The sequence below is a fragment of the Carassius gibelio genome, chromosome A4, assembly GCF_023724105.1.
Source record: "Carassius gibelio isolate Cgi1373 ecotype wild population from Czech Republic chromosome A4, carGib1.2-hapl.c, whole genome shotgun sequence".
Taxonomy (NCBI): domain Eukaryota; kingdom Metazoa; phylum Chordata; class Actinopteri; order Cypriniformes; family Cyprinidae; genus Carassius; species Carassius gibelio.
The window spans coordinates 29,324,672-29,342,363 of record NC_068374.1 but is presented as its reverse complement, the minus strand read 5'-3'; the positions used below and the strand labels follow the sequence as shown (position 1 = coordinate 29,342,363).

At 40.0% G+C, this 17,692-nt stretch overlaps 1 protein-coding gene and 2 long non-coding RNA genes across 3 annotated transcripts in view; all 3 read right to left on the bottom strand.

Annotated features, from left to right (window-relative positions):
* LOC127971088 (scavenger receptor cysteine-rich type 1 protein M130-like) overlaps positions 1-17,692 on the bottom strand; it is a 91,165-nt gene that overhangs the window by 71,531 nt on the left and 1,942 nt on the right. Inside the window, exons 5-6 of the mRNA XM_052573868.1 lie at positions 17,269-17,592; positions 16,875-17,192 (exon numbers count right to left, since the gene is read on the bottom strand). Coding sequence (XP_052429828.1) covers positions 16,875-17,192; positions 17,269-17,592 — 642 coding nt within the window. The remainder of the gene's footprint in view (positions 1-16,874; positions 17,193-17,268; positions 17,593-17,692) is intronic.
* Positions 12,696-14,199, bottom strand: LOC127976488 (uncharacterized). Its single transcript, XR_008157819.1, has 3 exons — positions 14,135-14,199; positions 12,854-12,916; positions 12,696-12,718 (listed from the first exon to the last, which is right to left on the bottom strand). It is a non-coding gene; the product is annotated as an uncharacterized LOC127976488 (long non-coding RNA).
* LOC127976477 (uncharacterized) lies at positions 14,546-15,527 on the bottom strand. Its single transcript, XR_008157812.1, has 3 exons — positions 15,395-15,527; positions 15,213-15,296; positions 14,546-14,605 (listed from the first exon to the last, which is right to left on the bottom strand). It is a non-coding gene; the product is annotated as an uncharacterized LOC127976477 (long non-coding RNA).

Here is a 17,692-nt window from a genome sequence, read left to right as displayed (position 1 = left end):
CATCAGTTTTGGGGAGCTTCCCGGACCTAGGGGTAGAGGTCTTCACGGGTCCAAAAATTCGTGCCCGAACCCGACAGAGACCCGTAATGTACTACACCGAACCGACCCGGACCCGTCTAATATTTCAAAAGCTAGACCCGGACCCGTGTAGATCCGAGAAATGTCTACCCGGACCCGACCCGGACCCGTATATTATTTGAAATCTGGACCCGAACCCGCCGGGAAGACACAGACCCGACTGGACCCGACGTTCACATATTCCACCTTAAATTGCTATTACAAGTCAATAAACCTGTTGCGAAGAAGACAGCTTTTTGTCTTACCTGATTTAAAGAGCCGTAGTCTCTCTTCCTTGTACCTGACTGCCTGTGATGCATTACAATCCTCCGACAATCGTTATTTGAACTATAATAACGATCGCTCGTGCAATGCCATGGCCGCTGACGTTATTTATTTACTATCATCTGATCTCTGTCTGTGCTCTCTGCTCTGCATCGAGTCTGAATCTGAACCACTAAAACTTTAAGATTAAACGGTTCATTTATAATATTATAAAAATGGGAGAAAATGTAAAACGCGGTTTGGCAGTCGAAGTGTCCCTCACTGGTTGCCATAGAAACATGAAATGCGCTTGAGACTGCACATGGTCGGGTCCGGGGTCGACGGGTCTCGGGTGCACTGTGAAGACCTCTACCTAGGGGGGCTCCGTAGAAAAAGTTGCTTGTTTTGGGCTTGTTTTCACAGGCCTGGTTGCTTATTTGTCTTGCGAGATCTGGCAACACTGAAATGAAACATTTCAAGCGCCAAACCACGCGCCTACATTTGAAACGAACTTGAGTGCGCAACAGACGCGATATGTGAACGGCCCCTAACTGTTCTCTTGCTCCACCAACACGTACAGCAAAGACAACATCAGAGACAGAGGCCATTATCTCAAATCTCTATCCCACGTCAAAATAAGAGTTCAAATTGGCACTAGTATGCGAATACTTTTTGAATAGAAAAGACGAATGCTTATTTGTCCTTTAGGGTAAACACAGTAGCAGTTTTTCTGTAAGCCAGATGACGTGGTAGTCATCTATGACATCACAATGGAGGACAGTTTCAGATCAGTCCGCCCCTGGCTGACCAGCATACAGGAGGCCGTAGGCGACCCTATACCTGTCATGATCCTCAGCAACAAATCAGACAAGAAGAATGAGAGAGAATTGCAGACAAAGGAGGCTGATATGATAGCAGAGGTGTGGACGTCTCTTATGATCAGTGTTGTGGGTAACGCGTTACAAAGTGACGCGTTAGAGTACTCTAATTACTTTTTTCCTGAAATGTGTAACTTAACGCGTTAGTTTCGTGCGTAAGTAATCAGTAACTTCGTTATTTTTTTAAAAAAGTAATCCGTTATTTTAAGGAAAGGAAAATCCCGACTGCAGCCTGCTTTTTGTCAGCCTAGGTCTACTGTGCCACCTGCGGATGTATCAGCGGAGCCGAAGCTCTGTGATCGTAAAGTCAATGGCTGTGATGCGTCTGTGCCCTGCGCCTGATCCTGTGTGTGTGGGGTTTTTTTTTTTTTTTTTCGAACTCCCGGAAAGATAGCAGAGAGGACAGCGTTTGGTTTATGGAAGTACGCACATTATTTTCAATTTGTCAACGAAAAATAAAAGAACATAACGGTAAAATGCACACTCTGCGTTGGTGAAAAGCTTCTGTCGACCGCCAAATATTCTACCTCAAATTTAACGCTACGTTTTAATCACTACTTTGAAGAGTAAATGTAAGGACTGTGTTAAAGCGAATTTAGGCTTGTAACTGTGAGTGACACTTTAATAATAATTAGTTCGGCTATTAAGCGATTTGTCATTTGCCTGTGTAGCAGTGAAGGATTCAATTTGGTTTGTTATAATTTTTGTTTGACAGGCAGCTGTTAATTTCTGTTAGATCGTTGGCTGGCTGGTTGTTCATCATTTCTAAATGGATTTAAATCTGCAAGCCTGTTTAAGGTTGTGTTTACAAGTAAGCATAATTGTACTTTGATAACTGCATTATTTAAAGTTAAAGAAAAATCAGGAGTTATCTTGTGGTGCTCATAATATACAGTAGCCTAGGCTACCCGGGCTGGGTAACGTGAGGTGCGAATTTTGATTAATAATATGTTCTGTGATAATAAATAAATAAAACGCCATGTGGAATAGCCGATTGCTGACTGTCTTTCCTGTTATTGTTATCCTGCAGTGTTAATTTAGTCGGATGACTGACGTTATTCATTGTCGGGAGTCACGACTTCTAGGTGCATTTAAAGGGGCCGGGGGCTGTGTCTGTCATGTGTGAGCCGCTGAAAACGGCTTTTAATCTTTGGTAACGCATGAGTACTCTAACGCGTTACTTTTATGAATAGGTAACGCTGTATCATAACTGATTACTTTTAATTGATGGTAACGTTGTAACCTAACTAACTACTTTCCAAAGTAACTATACCCAACACTGCTTATGATATCAGTCACACAGTATATCATAGTAAAATATTAATAATACCTAAAATGCTCTCTTTTTACCAAACATCACCTTATTCAACACAGTAAGCACAGATTAATAGTATTTGCTATATGTGACCAGGTTGGATAGTAAGTAAACTTGATGTTTAATGAGTTCAGTGCTTATACTGGAGCTAAAGTGCTGGAGGCCATAATACATCTGGCCAGGTAAGCACTCAAAAACACACAAATGCAACATGTTGTTAAAGACTGACATATTTTGTTATTATTATATATTATGTATTATATATATGTATGTATGTATGTATGTATGTATGTATATATATATATATATATATGTATGTATGTATGTATGTATGGTGTTCCTGTAGCTCAAATCTAATTTAAATTAAATTTAAAATGTATATATATATATATATATATATATATATATATATATATATATATATATAAAGAGAAAATTAAGAAAAAAAGAGCTCTCGATGAAGAGGATACTTACCTACAATCAACCGAAACGAACCTGCAGCTCCACACTATCTCTGTCAGCAGTGAGAAGATGTAATGTTGTGAGCAGCTTTGAATGACTCGGTACTGCAGGGAAGGACAATCTCCGACCAAACGAATATTAGAAGAATCATAAATTAGCAGGACATAACCATGTTTTCATGAATGACTGAAGCATTTGTGTAGATGAAATCACTGTGACGTCACACAACAGTCAACTACTTGTTTTATATTGATTAATAAAACATGATCTGCACTGAGTTATAATATTCTGTTAAGCATGGTTAAGTCATAATATGTTGTGCAAGTAATTTGTTGTGCAAGTGATTCATATGGATTATATTGAAGATGTATTTTAAACGTCTTACAGGTTGTTGAACTACACAGAACTCAACACCTATACAGTCTGATAAATGATGCATATAAAAGTAAAATGCCCAGCATACAAGCAATATGCATATTAACTGGTTAAAAACACACTTTATAACATATTAATAATGTTAATAATATTAATAACTTTTTTTAAATTATTATTTCATAAGTTAGACTATTTATTTATTTATTCAGCATTTATCCACTTACAAATCTCTAGTGCTTGCTGCAGCGATGCTGAAGACTGCTAAATCACTCACGGTCATTTGGTCATATGTTTAGGATGTTTGAAAGTTTGAAAGTTTATTTGCACATATAACATTCGAAATACAACTTTACAATTCCATTAAAAAGGATGTCTTCAACTATCACTGTGGTTGTGCTTTATAAGGTAAGAGCTTAAGTTTGATTTCAGAGTTTGTGTAATGTCCTATTATAATACACATTATAAGTATAAAAAGTTATTATTGATATTGACAAGGCCAAAAAAAATAAAAAAAAATACAAAGCTCTCAAAGGCTTAAAAATGTTAATACAAACGGGCGGGGGCGGGGTAAAAAAATCTGAGTTTTAACATACATATCAATATCAATATCACTCAATCGTTGTTCAGATTTGTTGAACCGAGGCAATGGATGATCACTGAGCTGAATGCCCCACGTCTTTGTTTGACTCCTCCTCCACATCATCATAATCTGTTATTAAATATTAAATCTGGTCAAATGTTGTTATTGGATGAATATTTTAAGTCTAAACTAGAAAATATTGACTAAATTAAAATAAAGATGTTAATATAATGAGAACAAAAGGGTTATAATAACTTACCCAACGGGTTTCTCACATCTTCACTGACACTCATCACATCATCATACTCCTCCTGAACTCTCTCTGATCAAGAATGACAGAAAAACATGTCACATCAGTTTATAAAACACTTCATCTCATTTTAAGGATCATTTTTCCCTTGAGTGACTTTATTACACAGAACACACGTCTGAGGCCTAGTCCACACATACACTGATATTTTTATAAACAGGAGTTTTTCCTCTGTAAAAAAAATAAATAAAAATAAATAAATAAATAAAAACACTATGAAGTGCTGTCAAGAGATTAGAAAAAGTTGCTGAACCATTAGGTGGCGATATAACCCGGACAATAAAGCTTTGTTGGCTAATCAGAAGCCTCAAAGAAGTGTGCACTGACAAAGTTTTTGGGGCGATGTCTCCTGAAGTTTGCATGTTATTTAGACATCAGACAAGAATCAACATCCAACAGTGGTCTCTGCCTAATGTAATGAGTTCTTATATAGGTAACATTTGTTTTTCTTTTAAATCACACCACAGTTCCATAAGAGCTTTATTTCAACAAGATATTGTGTCTTTGCCTTACGTTAATTCATATTGGAATCGCCTGACAGACAATATTGTTTGGAAAAAGGTTTGGTTAATACCTAATAAATATTTGATTACAAACAAGGTTAAGGAAGTATCATTCAAAATTATACACAGGATTTACCCAGCCAAACATTATTTGGTAAAATTCAATTCAAATCTGATATCGATATTAGTTGCTCTTTTTTTGTTAGTTGCCCTGAAACTGTGGTACATTTGTTTTGGCATTGCCCTTTTGTAAAACTATTTTGGCAAAATCTATGGGATTTTATTGTGCAGAATATTGATCATCATTTTGTTTTGTTATGGAAATATGTATTATCTGGTATGTTGGAAAACAGCAAAGAAAACGTTTACATGATCAATCTTATTGTTTTACATGCAAAATTTCATATTCACAAATGTAAGTTCTCATGCAAAAAACCTTGTTTTATTTCTTTTAGGAAGGAAATGGAGCATTATATTGATACTATATGATTTTCATTGAAACAAAAAGCAATTAAAACAGTGAAAGTTTGTAAACGCTTTAATATTTTTACATAAATTAGTATGTGGATACAGCTCCCTAGTGTGAATTTTTTTATTTCATGTCATCATGTGTAATGTTTGTCTATATCATGTATGATTTTTGTTTTATACATGTAATTTTGATATTGTTAATTAATAAAAGTTTACATTAAAACAAATTTAAAAAAAGAAGTGTGCACTGCAACATCACAAGCTAAAATCTCTGTTACTACACGACAACATTGAAATCAGAGTTTCTGGTCAGTTCAAGTCTCGGGCCGGACAAAATTGTGGGTGGGGTTAGTGCATGTACAGTTCTTTCTCCACCTTCAATACCACAACTTAGGTGCCCTTGAGCAAGGCATCGAACCCCCAACTGCTCCCCGGGCGCTGCAGCATAAAATGGCTGCCCACTGCTCCGGGTGTGTGCTCACAGTGTGTGTGTGTGTGTTCACTGCTCTGTGTGTTTGCATTTCGGATGGGTTAAATGCAGAGCACAAATTCTGAGTATGGGTCACCATACTTGGCTGAATGTCACTTCACTTTCACTTTCACTTTCACTAAAAATCTTCATCCTGGCAGGAGTTTTTAAAAAGGTTCACTTTCAGTGACCTGATACTGTGTGTGTGTGTGTGTAAACCACACAGAAACAGCTGCAGTTTTGAAAATACCCATGTTCCTGTGGACAGGGCCTGATACTTGTTACATGTTTCCTGTGTGTTTTCTGCCCTATGCTGTGTCTGAAATTGCTCACTCATTCACTCATTCACTAATCCCTATATAGTGTATGGCAGCTGAGTTCACTATATCAGGAAGGAGTGAACAAATAAATAAGTGAACCGATTTGGACAGTGACATATAGCCTACACTGAGTGTGAGACTTGGAGCTGTTGCAAAAACATTGCCATATGTACTTTTATATTAAATGTACCTAATTAAAAAAAAAAATACTAATTGCAATAATACTCAAAATTACTTTATATTGCAGTTATACATACCTCCGCATCAGCTTTGTGGTTTTATTTATGGTATATAATTTTTTTTTTTTTTTTGTAATGCTTTTATGTTCATAATCATTAAATGCTATTAAAATAACGTACTGAGAACAAAAATAAACACACATAAACACGTTCATAATTATATATTTATTATTTTTAGTATCTTGACACTCGCTCAAGCAGCGTTTTGAGCACAGATATTGTAGAGCGTCAGGCAACCGTTAATTTTACATCAGAATACACTACCTGTTATTAACGAAAAAAAAATTATTATCCACCAAATTATCATCATTTTTGTAAGTTAACAACGATGCCACCTCAGTAAATTAGTCAAATATTAAACTGAGTTATTGCCTTTATAACATATTTTAATATAAATAATGTAGGAAAAACGTTAAAACAGAAATAACAAAGACGTAAACTTCATATCTCATTCAAACTCGCTCGTTCACGCTCTCGCTTCCAGCTCGACGCTACTCCGCATTGGATTGTGGGAAATAGTGCTTCAGCGAGTGTACATCGGTTGTACACTCGAAATCAGAATGAATTGTGGGTAAAAAGTAGTGGACAAATGTAGGGAATGAAGTAGTTCACTCAGAATTCGGACAGCACTACAAAATGGCTGACACCCCATATAGTGCACTATATAGTGGATAGGGAGCAGTTTCAGTCACAGCACTTGTCTGTTGTGTGCCTTGTTTGTCTTTGTTAACCTCATTAGTTGCCATAGCCACTCATTTGACCATGCCCATCTGCTTGCTAGGACCCATAGTAATGTTTCCGGTTACTTAACTGTAAACTTGTTCCCTGAGAAAGCGAAATGAGATAATGCGCTGCTCAGCGCATTGGGAAACATCTTAATTGTGACCAGCTGTAAATAATGTGTGTAACACATCGATAGAATTGACCCGGAGGTAATATAGCCTTGGTTGATGATGTCATCGGAGCGCGCCCACAACACGGGGCTATAAATAGATAAGCCACAGGTACATCAACAGGATATTTTGTCTGAAGAGCAGTCCTGGGACATCTTCAGCACGGTAACTCAGCGCTCAGTGCATTGGTAACGAGAATACCCATGCCGCCATGCTTGAAAATGTCTTGACCCCTAAGGTTGTGCAGATGTGCTACAAAACCACAAGAAGGCCTCAGACATTAGCTTGTGATGTTGACTCAAGGACATGAGAGCCCGGAGTAGCATGAACATCCAAACTATAAAATCTTATGAATGTGTGCAAAGAGGACCAACCTGCCGCATCACAAACCTATTATAAGGGGGCACCCCTTGCTAAAGCACTAAAGGAGGCGACCCCCCTGGTGGAGTGAGCTCTAGGACCTATAGGTGAAGCTTGACTGCGTGCCTCATAAGCAAGAGCAATAGCATCCCTGACCTAATGAGACATGGTCTGCTTGGTGGCAGCTGCTCCTCTGTTACCCCCACCTTAATAGGTTAATAGTTGCTCTAACTTACGCCACTGGCTAGTGCGGTGGATGTAAGTCTGAGGAGCACGGACTGGACAAGGTCCAAGATTTCTCCTGCTCTGGCTTTGTGAACGGCAGAGGGCAGAAGGCCTCTAGAATGACTGGATGTACAGCTGAAAACAGAACCTTAGGCAGGTAATCAGGATGAGGATGCAAAATCACTTTCACCATTCCTGGGGCAAAGTCTAAACATGATGCCGAGATATCCTGCATATACCCAATTTTCTTTAAAGAAGTTATTGCCATGATAAAATCATTTTTAGAGTCAGAGGTTTATCAGATGCTGATTATAAACGCTCAAATGGGGGTTTCAACCAGACCCTCGAGAACTATAGCTAAGTCCCAAGAAGTTTTTGCTGTAGGCCTCAGTCACCTGGCCCCACGAAGGAAGTGAGAGAGCAGAGTATGTCTCCCGAGTGGCACCCCGTCAACCAAGGCGTGGCAAGCCGAAAGAGCGGCCACATAAACCTTAAGAGTGGCAGGGCATGTGCCTATTGATAACTTCTCTTGCATGAAGTCCAGAACTGAAGCAATCTGGCAGTTGACTGGATCTACATTGTGTACAACACATCTAGTGGAGGAAGCCCTAGTACTTAGAATGGTCTCAATAACTTCCCGCGAAAGCCCTGTGTTTCTCAATTGGTACCCATCAGGGGCCAAGCATGAAGATTCCACAGGTCGGGCCTGGGATGGAATATTGTGCCCTCTGCCTGAGACAGAAGAATTGCCCATGGCGAGCCGTCGAGGAGAGATATTATCTCCTAGAACCACACTCTGTTCGGCCAACGTGGTGCTATCAGCAAGAGGCAAGACCCTTGTTGGCAAACTCTGGCTAGAACTCCCGGGAGCAGAGAAACTGGAGGAATCTCATACAGGCGCATTTTGGGCCTTGTGTGCGCCATCGCATCCAGAACCAGAGGGGCTGGGTGACCCAGAGAGAAGTAGAGGGGACATTGCACTGTCTGTTGGGAGGCGAAGAGGTCCACCACCGTTTTGTAAAATTTTTCAAAATCTGTTAAACTACTTACGGGTAGAGTCTCCATTCCCCCGTTGGTAGTGTCTGTCTGGACAGTAAATCTGCTCCTACATAGAAAGTAAACAGCTCTGATTGACAGGAACTTGTCCTGAACCCAAAGAAAAATCTGCCTCGCTATTCAGATTGCGTGAGCGCAGACCTCTCTGGTGATTTATATAAGAGACTGCCGCTGTGTTGTCTACCCGTACTAGGACATGACAGCCCCTCAATTGATGGAGAAAATATTTCAGAGCCAGAAATACTTCCATCAGCTCGCGGCATTGTGATCGAATCACAAATGATCCCGACATAAGTTGTTCTCTGGGCCGGATAAAGAACATTTTCCTGGTGTTGAGTCTCAACCCTAAAGAAACTAGATGAGCTAACACGATGTCTCTGTGTTGTAGCGCCATCTCTTGCGATTGTGCTAGTACCAAACAATCTTTGTTGTAATTAAAAATGCGAAAGCTCTGGAGTCATAATGGAGCCAGCACTGCATCCATGCATTTTGTGTCAAGCGGGGTTATAAGGCTAGTTCTATGTGAAAATATGCGTCCTTCAGATCAATCATGATGAACCAATCGTGATGTCGGATTCGCGACACGACCGTCTTAATGGTTAACATCTTAAACTTGAGTGCTTTGACTGTATGGTTTAAGCCTCGAAGATCTAAGATTGGATGCACTCCCCCACCCTTTTTTTGGGAACCAGGAAGTATATAATAGCCCGACTCACTCTGGACCACTGAAACATTGGAACATTTTGCTGGAAACCACTGCCCCCCAGAGCACGAGAGATGGTGGGGATGGAGGGGTTTTGTGAGGGTAACGGGAAGGGACGAATACTTCTTCGTGCACCTAGAGCCACTAGCTCGGTGCCCTGAAGTGGTGTACCGGCAGGGGACGACCGTACTAGCTGCTCTAGAGGCCTCCGTAGAGGTAGCGAGCCTCTTAGCACTGCTACGTTTCCGGCGAGAGAAGCGCTCGTCATAGATCGCTGCACCCTGAATCACCGGCAGGGTATGTGGTGCCGATGGCCCCTCCCCTTGAGTGCGGCGAGAAAGGAACTGATGAATGCTTCTTCAATGCCCATCAAATTAAGCCACAGATGCCTCTCCGTGTTGACCCAATCTGACATAGAACAGCCGATGGCATGGGCCGTTTGCTTGGTCACATGGGGAGACAGTTCTGTGGTGCGCGAAGCTCAGCGAACGCTTCCTCGTGTGCCTAGAGCCACTAGCTCAGCGCCCTGGAGCAGCGGACTGGCAGGGGATGACCGTACTAGCTGTTCTAGAGAACTCTGTAGAGGTAGCGAGACTCTTAGCACCGCTACGTTTCAGGTCGGTAATTGAGAGAAACGCTCACTGGAGATCACTACGCTGCGCCTAGAGCCACTAGCTCGGTGCCCTGAAGCGGCGGACCGGCAGGGGATGACCGCACTAGCTGCTCTAGAGACCTCCATAGAGGTAACAAGCCTCTTAGCACCACTAAGTTTCTGGGCAGTAACTGAGAGAAGCGCTTGCCAGAGATCGCTGCACCCTGGAACACCGGCAGGGTTGGCTGAACGATCTCCTGAGGGCACAGAGAAGAGACGGGCATTGTGTAATGCGGTGTACAACATTTTTCCCCAGAGATTGTTTCTACTGCCCACACTCAAGTCCCTCAACAGGTCAGCCTGGTATGCCTGTAATACTACCAGCCTGAACTGCAGCTTGGTAAGCCCAAGAGGTATATCATCCCCCTCGTGAACTGAAGAAGCACCGGAGCGCGCTTCAAGATCACGAGAAGAGATGCGTGGATCAGGTGATGCAACAAGCCAAAGGGACGGACCTGTCGGTCGCTCGTCACGCAGATCCATAAGCTAGAGGAACACTTACCGTTTCGTTGTTTCATCCTAACGAAAATCTGTAGCAGACGAAAGAATTTTCCTGACGCACACATGCACAGAATGATCTGAAGACAAAAGACCTGTTGATGGCCCTGTTGCTTATCTACTTATAGCCCCATGTTGTGGGGATGCTCCGATGACGTCATCAACCAAGGCTATATTACCTCCGGGTCAATTCATTCGACGTGTTATACACATTATTCACAGCTGGTCACGATTAAGACATTTCTCAATTCGCAGAGCAGCGCAGCATCGACTGTAGCTTTCAAAAGGGAATTCATTGGTCCCTTTTGTTCTCCAGTGTATCCACCTTTTATTTTTCCTGTAAGAGTTTGTCCTTTTGTAAATTTTATAGCTATTTTTAGCTATACAAAACAGCTAGTTTTGCTGCTTGATATTGCAAACTGGTGTGTCTTACCTTTTATTAATGTATTTAATGTATAATATTAATTATGAACACACTGGTTTGTAGTGCATAAAATTTTACAGTTTACTGCACATTGTTATTTTTCTCATTATTGATCTAGCAGCTAATGAACCAGAAGTCTCACACATTCACAGAAAACGACTTCTGTGTTGAAAAATAAGCTGGTTAAATGTGCCTGGTGGCAGCCAAGTTGAGATCACATGACCAGCAATGCTACTAAGTATAGCTCAGTATATCCACTATAATCAGACACTTTCAGCTGATGAATAAATTACATATGAGAGAATATTTGTACAATTAAAAAAAATTATATATATATATATATATATATATATATATATATATATATATATATATATATATAATTATATTATTGTTGTTGTTTTATTTATTTTAATTAATGCTTTAAGGGTCCTGAGGGAGTAGGAAAACAGCATATGGGTAAATACTAAAGATATTAATTTGCCATCATATCAAAGACATTTGTACATGTGTCCAGCAGATGGCAGCAAAGCTCTTATTATAAAGAGTAGCATACGAGTCTTGTCCTTGTGTCGCCTGTCGCCACGAGGAAGCTCCTCCTCACTTTATTCCAGACAAAAATTGTATTTGTTTATTCACAGCTACATTTCAGCTAAAAAACTAATTTCTTTCATGTAGAGATCATTTCACAGCACATTCATTTGACTTTTTGTCTGCTGCTATAATATATTCTAACACTCAGAATGAAGTAAATACACTATAGCAGTGAGAGTGATATTTCTCATATTTTCCTTTGTTTTTTTTTAACTGTAATCTCAAAAGTTGATATCTGTTGATTTTCTGAACGCCACATGTTCATGTCCTCAAAATAATATTTACATTGGCTTCCCTTTACATTTAGGATTGATTATATTGTTTATAAATTATAAAGGAAACTACACAGCTCCAAAATTCAGTAAGAACACACAGCCTTTTGGTACGCAACTTATAAAATGTCATGTTTTAATTAAGTTGTTATTATTATTATTATTTTATTATTATTATTTTATTTTTTTACTGTATGTCTACGTTAAAAGTATTCCTTTCCTGAATGAAGAACTATTTTGAACTAAATTAATTGACAATTAATTCATTGTCTTGGGCTTGGCATATAATGTGAACCAATCAGATAAGAGTAAATTAAGAGTCAGCAAAAGGCTCATTTGATTGGCTACTAGCAGAAGGTAGACCCTCCCTCCCCCTCAGACTTGCTCGTACCAAAATTGTAAGCGCAGAGCTTTACATATCGGATTATCTCGGTAACTTTTTGCTTCACATGCACAACAGGTAATTTAGACATTTGCAACAGTTTTTTTTACACATATAGATTGGTTCTATGCAGTCAATCCGTTTTGCAGTTCTTTAAACTGTTGTTTTCGTTTGCAAAGCATAGGATTGCAGTGCTTTCGACCGTCTTTTGGAGAAAAAAATCATGCCAAAAGTTTAAGCGCAGAAAAATGGAAGTCATTATATCCTCACACCGACTAATGTAGTAGCTTTCTCCAGCACATCACAAAACTTATGCAAATACGTGAAAAAAAATACAGTTCTGTGCATCTCACCTGTAACAGCTTGAGAGCTCGGTCTATTAATGATGACATCATCATAATTCTCTGGTGTGTTCACTACACATGCAAATATGAGTCAATTTAAGTGTAAACCAAAAATCCATTAAGGCAGTAATTTAAAATATTATCTATAAAGATCTTGATTGTAGAGTGATATTAATAAATAAATAAAAAACTGATAAAGTAAAAAACCTTTTTTGATATCAGAGTTGTGTCCGCCTGTCATGACATCATCATAGCTCTCAGGTTTGTCTTCTACAAAATCACAAATTCATCACAGACACAAATTCATTACATTCAGAAACCAATTTGAAATATCTATCTTAAATATACTGTAATATTTTGATTTAAAGGTCCCGTTCTTCGTAATCCCATGTTTTAAACTTTAGTTAGTGTGAAATGTTGTTATTAGAGTATAAATAATATCTGTAAAATTCTAAAGCTCAAAGTTCAATGCCAAGCGAGATATTTTATTTAACAGAATTCGCCTACAAAAAATTACCCGTTTGGACTACATCCCTCTACATCCTGCAGGAATGACATCACTAAAACTGTTTTTTGACTAATCTCCGCCCACATGAATACACAAAAAAGGGGGCGCTCCGACGGAGAAGAGGAAGAGTTGCGTTTTTGTTTGTCGCCATGTCGTCGAAACGCTGTTATTTTCGTCTCTGAGTCCAATCACCTTTGTTTGGGCTTCCCAGGGACGCTGTGCTTAGAGATCAATGGTTACAATTTATGTTTAACTCGGTTCCCGAAAATTATAATCCACATGTAAAACTATGTGCAGCACATTTTGCTGAGGACAGCTTCCTCAATCTCAATCAGTTAAATGTCGGATTCACACAAAGATTAATCTTGAAAGATGGAGTAGTTCCCTCTTTGTCTGGAGAAGGCGTTGTTTATTGACCACAACTGGTAAGTATATTTTATTATTTAAGTTGGTGCGTTTAACAGTTTCTGTAACTTATTACACAAAGGGCAACGCTGTTTAACTTTGTTAACTAGATGTTAGGGCTGTGCAAAAAAATAGAATGCATCTCGTTAGTAAAAACGCTCCTGTGATTATAAGTACATCTCCAGCACGTGCGTTCAGATCAGGATTGCCAGATTTTCAAAACAAATCCTGCCCACTTGCTTATCAAAACTAGCCCAATCGCGCTTCCAGGAGGGTAACGTGCGCTAAGTTGGTGTCGAATCACAACACAGGAACTGCTGGCACAATCAGAACTCGTAACGTATTTCTAAAGGAGGGACTTCATAGAACAAGGAAGTCATCAGCCCTTTTTTATGACAGTGAAATCAGCGGTATACAGATAGGTGAATTGTGTGAAAAATACTGTTTTTTTTACACGCAAAACATGAACACATGTTATTTTGCACACTGTAAACACAATCAAAGCTTCAAAAAAGCAAGAAAAACGGGACCTTTAAAAGTATATTATATGCTGCTGTAGAATAAGGGAGTGACACCTGTCTCACGATCTGGCTTCAGTCCATCAGTGATGACATCATCATAGTATCCCGGTGTGATTTCCTTCACCATCTCTTCTGCATCAACACACAACATGTTTGGATACAAAAGTCAAAAATGTTCTTGCTGCAGATCATAAGAAAATTTATTATACATCATCTGTAATGAATCGTGATCAATTTAAAAGGTCACTGACCTTTTAGGCCACTGCCATTGGTGACATCATCATAATATATAGTATTGAACTCCTTTGCTAAAAATGAAAGCAGACTGTCAATATACAAGTAAACAGCAGGATTTGAATAGTATTGAGTCATTTATCAAATATAATATGGAATTACTAGTTACATTTACTCATTATAAAGCTTTTTAGTGAAATGCGGAATGATTATGTGCTTCAGCTCTCTAACCTGAGAGAAGCTCATCAGCATCTTCATACCCAGAATGCAGTTCTTCAGAGATGAGACTCTCTGTCAAAGAAAAGCAGAACAGTCATAAACATGTTCATCATTACAAACAGACTGAATCAGTTTCCTTTCGATTATAAAATATTGTGTTAGTGACAACATAACAAATTACTTTATTACTTAACACAATAACTTTATTATTTAAAGCATTCAATAAATAAATCCCATGTTTTTTAGGCCTATTAGCAAACATATGAACCAATTTCTTACTGCCTTCCAGAAATATACACAGGAAGAGGAAAACACACACACACACACACACACACACACCTGCATCTACTGTACATGTACAAACATATCCCTGCTTATGACCCTCTAAAAATATACACAGGAAGAGACGCTGAGTGGCACACACACACACACTCACTCCCTCTCTCTCTCTCTCTCTCTCTCTCTCTCTCTGTCTCTCTCACATACAGTCTCTCTATATCTCTCTCTCTCTCACACACACACACACACACATAAACATGCACCTGCAGCTCTGTGGTTTTCTGTCAGGAATTCTGTGGTTTGAAGCAGGAGGTTTAACAGGACTAATAATAGATGAACCTCAACTGTCTGACAGACTCTTATTAATGGTATTAAATGAGATTGATGGCTCATGTCTCACCCCTCTGAGTGAAGTGATTGTGTCTGTGCTGAATCTCCTCATAAACGGTCTCAGACATCGTCCTGTGTCTCCTCTTAGAGAGAGCTGTGAGTGTAGACAAACAAACCTGCTGTCAGTTCACAACACATGACTGATCACACACTGAATAAGACACAATATGACAGTCTCTGGATCTCTCCTACCTCTCCTCATCACTCTGTTCTGCTGAATCAGTATAAGCAGTGGCACTAAGAGCAGTAAGAGCACAACTCCCAGAACAATCACAAGCACCGGGGGAGACACTGGTGGAGGAGTTTGTGAAGGAGCGACTGATGTTGAGCGCACCGGAGGAGAAACTGGAGGAGAAGCTGATGATGTTGGGGCAAGAGTAGTGGACACTGGCACATCTGGCAAGTCTGTCAAAACAAACACATTAAATCATGCTAATGACAGAATAAATACTCAACTATTATTAGTACTAAAATTATAATTTTTTTATTTATTTACATAAAATGATCAAAAATTAACATAATTCCTCAGTGTTTGTTGTGACCTGCACAGTTGAGTGTAACAAGCTTCTTGCGGGAGCAGTCAGTGTGGTTATTCAGGGAGAGAGGACAGTCCCACAGGTGAATCTCATTCCCTCTGCACTCGATTTTGTTCATCCACACAACACCTTTACCAGCACCAAAGGTTGAATTCCCATCAGCCCTCAGTGCTGCTCCACAACCCAGCTGCCTGCAGACCACCTGAGCATCGCTGATGTCCCAGTGATCATCACAGACTGAGCCCCACACAGCGTTATGATACACCTCCAGCCTCCCAGAGCACCGGCCGTCCCCTCCAAGCAGTCTGAGAGGAAGATGATCTAAAACACACACATCAGCACTGACCAGCTTCAGCACAACATTTACAACAAAGTGATAATAATAATAAAATCATAATAAACTTACTTGAACACTGTCTCTTGTATGGAGATGGTGAGGTAGAACATGTAAGAAAACTCTGAGGTGACTCAAGAATCTGATCCTCTGAGATTATAACATGTTCAAATTTAATTTAACATTGAATAGAACAAAAAATAATAATGATATTTAAACAAACAAGGCTTAACAATTTCAATCCATCTTAAGTCAGGTAAATATCTTACCTGAGCAGCTGATTTTGGCCACTTCATCTTCACCACAGTCACTCTGTCCCCAGGCCGAAGATGGACAATGCCACAGATATGAATCATGTGGACGACACTTAAGTTTATCAAGCCAGTTACGAGACTTGAGTCCCTCTGAATTACTGGGTTCACTGCCAGATCTTCCACAGTTCAGCTCTTGACAGATCAGACTCGCTGTGTCTCTGTCCATCTGGTTGTAACACACATTACCCCAGGATCCATTGTAGAAAACCTCCACATTTCCTTCACAGCCCTCAGTTAACCTGATCTCTTTAAACTCTAGATGGAAAGGGGTGTGCATTAAAACAACTTCAATTCAGGTAGTACTTTAAATTATCACCAAAATAACTGGTTAATTCAAGGCTGATTTGTGCTGCCAGCATCTAAAATATTAGTTACTGAACTACTTTGTTACTGACATAATATGTTATCAGCATTTGCAAAATGCATTAGCCTTTTTTAGGGAAAAAAATAACATTTATGGAGAGCATTTCCTCTAGTGTACTGTTTACCTGAGCACACGACTCCTACATCCTCCTTGTGTTGACAGTCATGTTTTCCCCAGCCTGGAGAAGAGCAGCTCCACAGGGATGTCTCATTCCCCTCACACTCCACCTCATCCAGCCATATGTGTCCAGAACCAGGACCAAACCAGGCTGGTACCTGCTGGTTACTGAGGGCCACTCCACACTGCAGCTGTCTGCACACCACATGAGCATCTTTAATATCCCAGGAGTCATCACACACTGTCCCCCATGAGCCATTGTGAAAAACCTCCAGCCTCCCTGCACAGTCTCCCCCAGAACCCACCAGCCTGATGGACCCCCGACCTGATATTCAGAGACAGAAAAACACATTATTGATCACGAACAACTGAAGAATCTGTCCAGATGTTGTTCTTCTCACCGATGCAGGTGATTGACAGCTGTTGTGTGGAGCTGCAGTTGAGAGTTTGTGGAGAGCTGCAGTTCCCCAGATGAGCTTCACTCCCAGAGCACTGGAAGCCCGTCACACACTCATGACTGTGTTCAGGACTGGATGAAGAGGAGCCAGAGAAGCTCAGCACAGAGCCACAGCCCAGCTGTCTGCAGACCACAGAGGATTCAGAGAGACTCCAGGAGTCCAGCAGAACTCTCCTCCAGACCTGATGGATGAAAACTTCCACCTCCCCCTCACACTGTCTCTCTCCAGACAACCGCACCAGACCGTCATGAAGAACCAGAGAGGAATCTGAGTGAAAGATCTGACATTTTACAAAAATACTGCAAATGTGTTAAAGACCACAGAGGAACATTTGGATAATAAGCATGTGCTTTATATAATTATTACA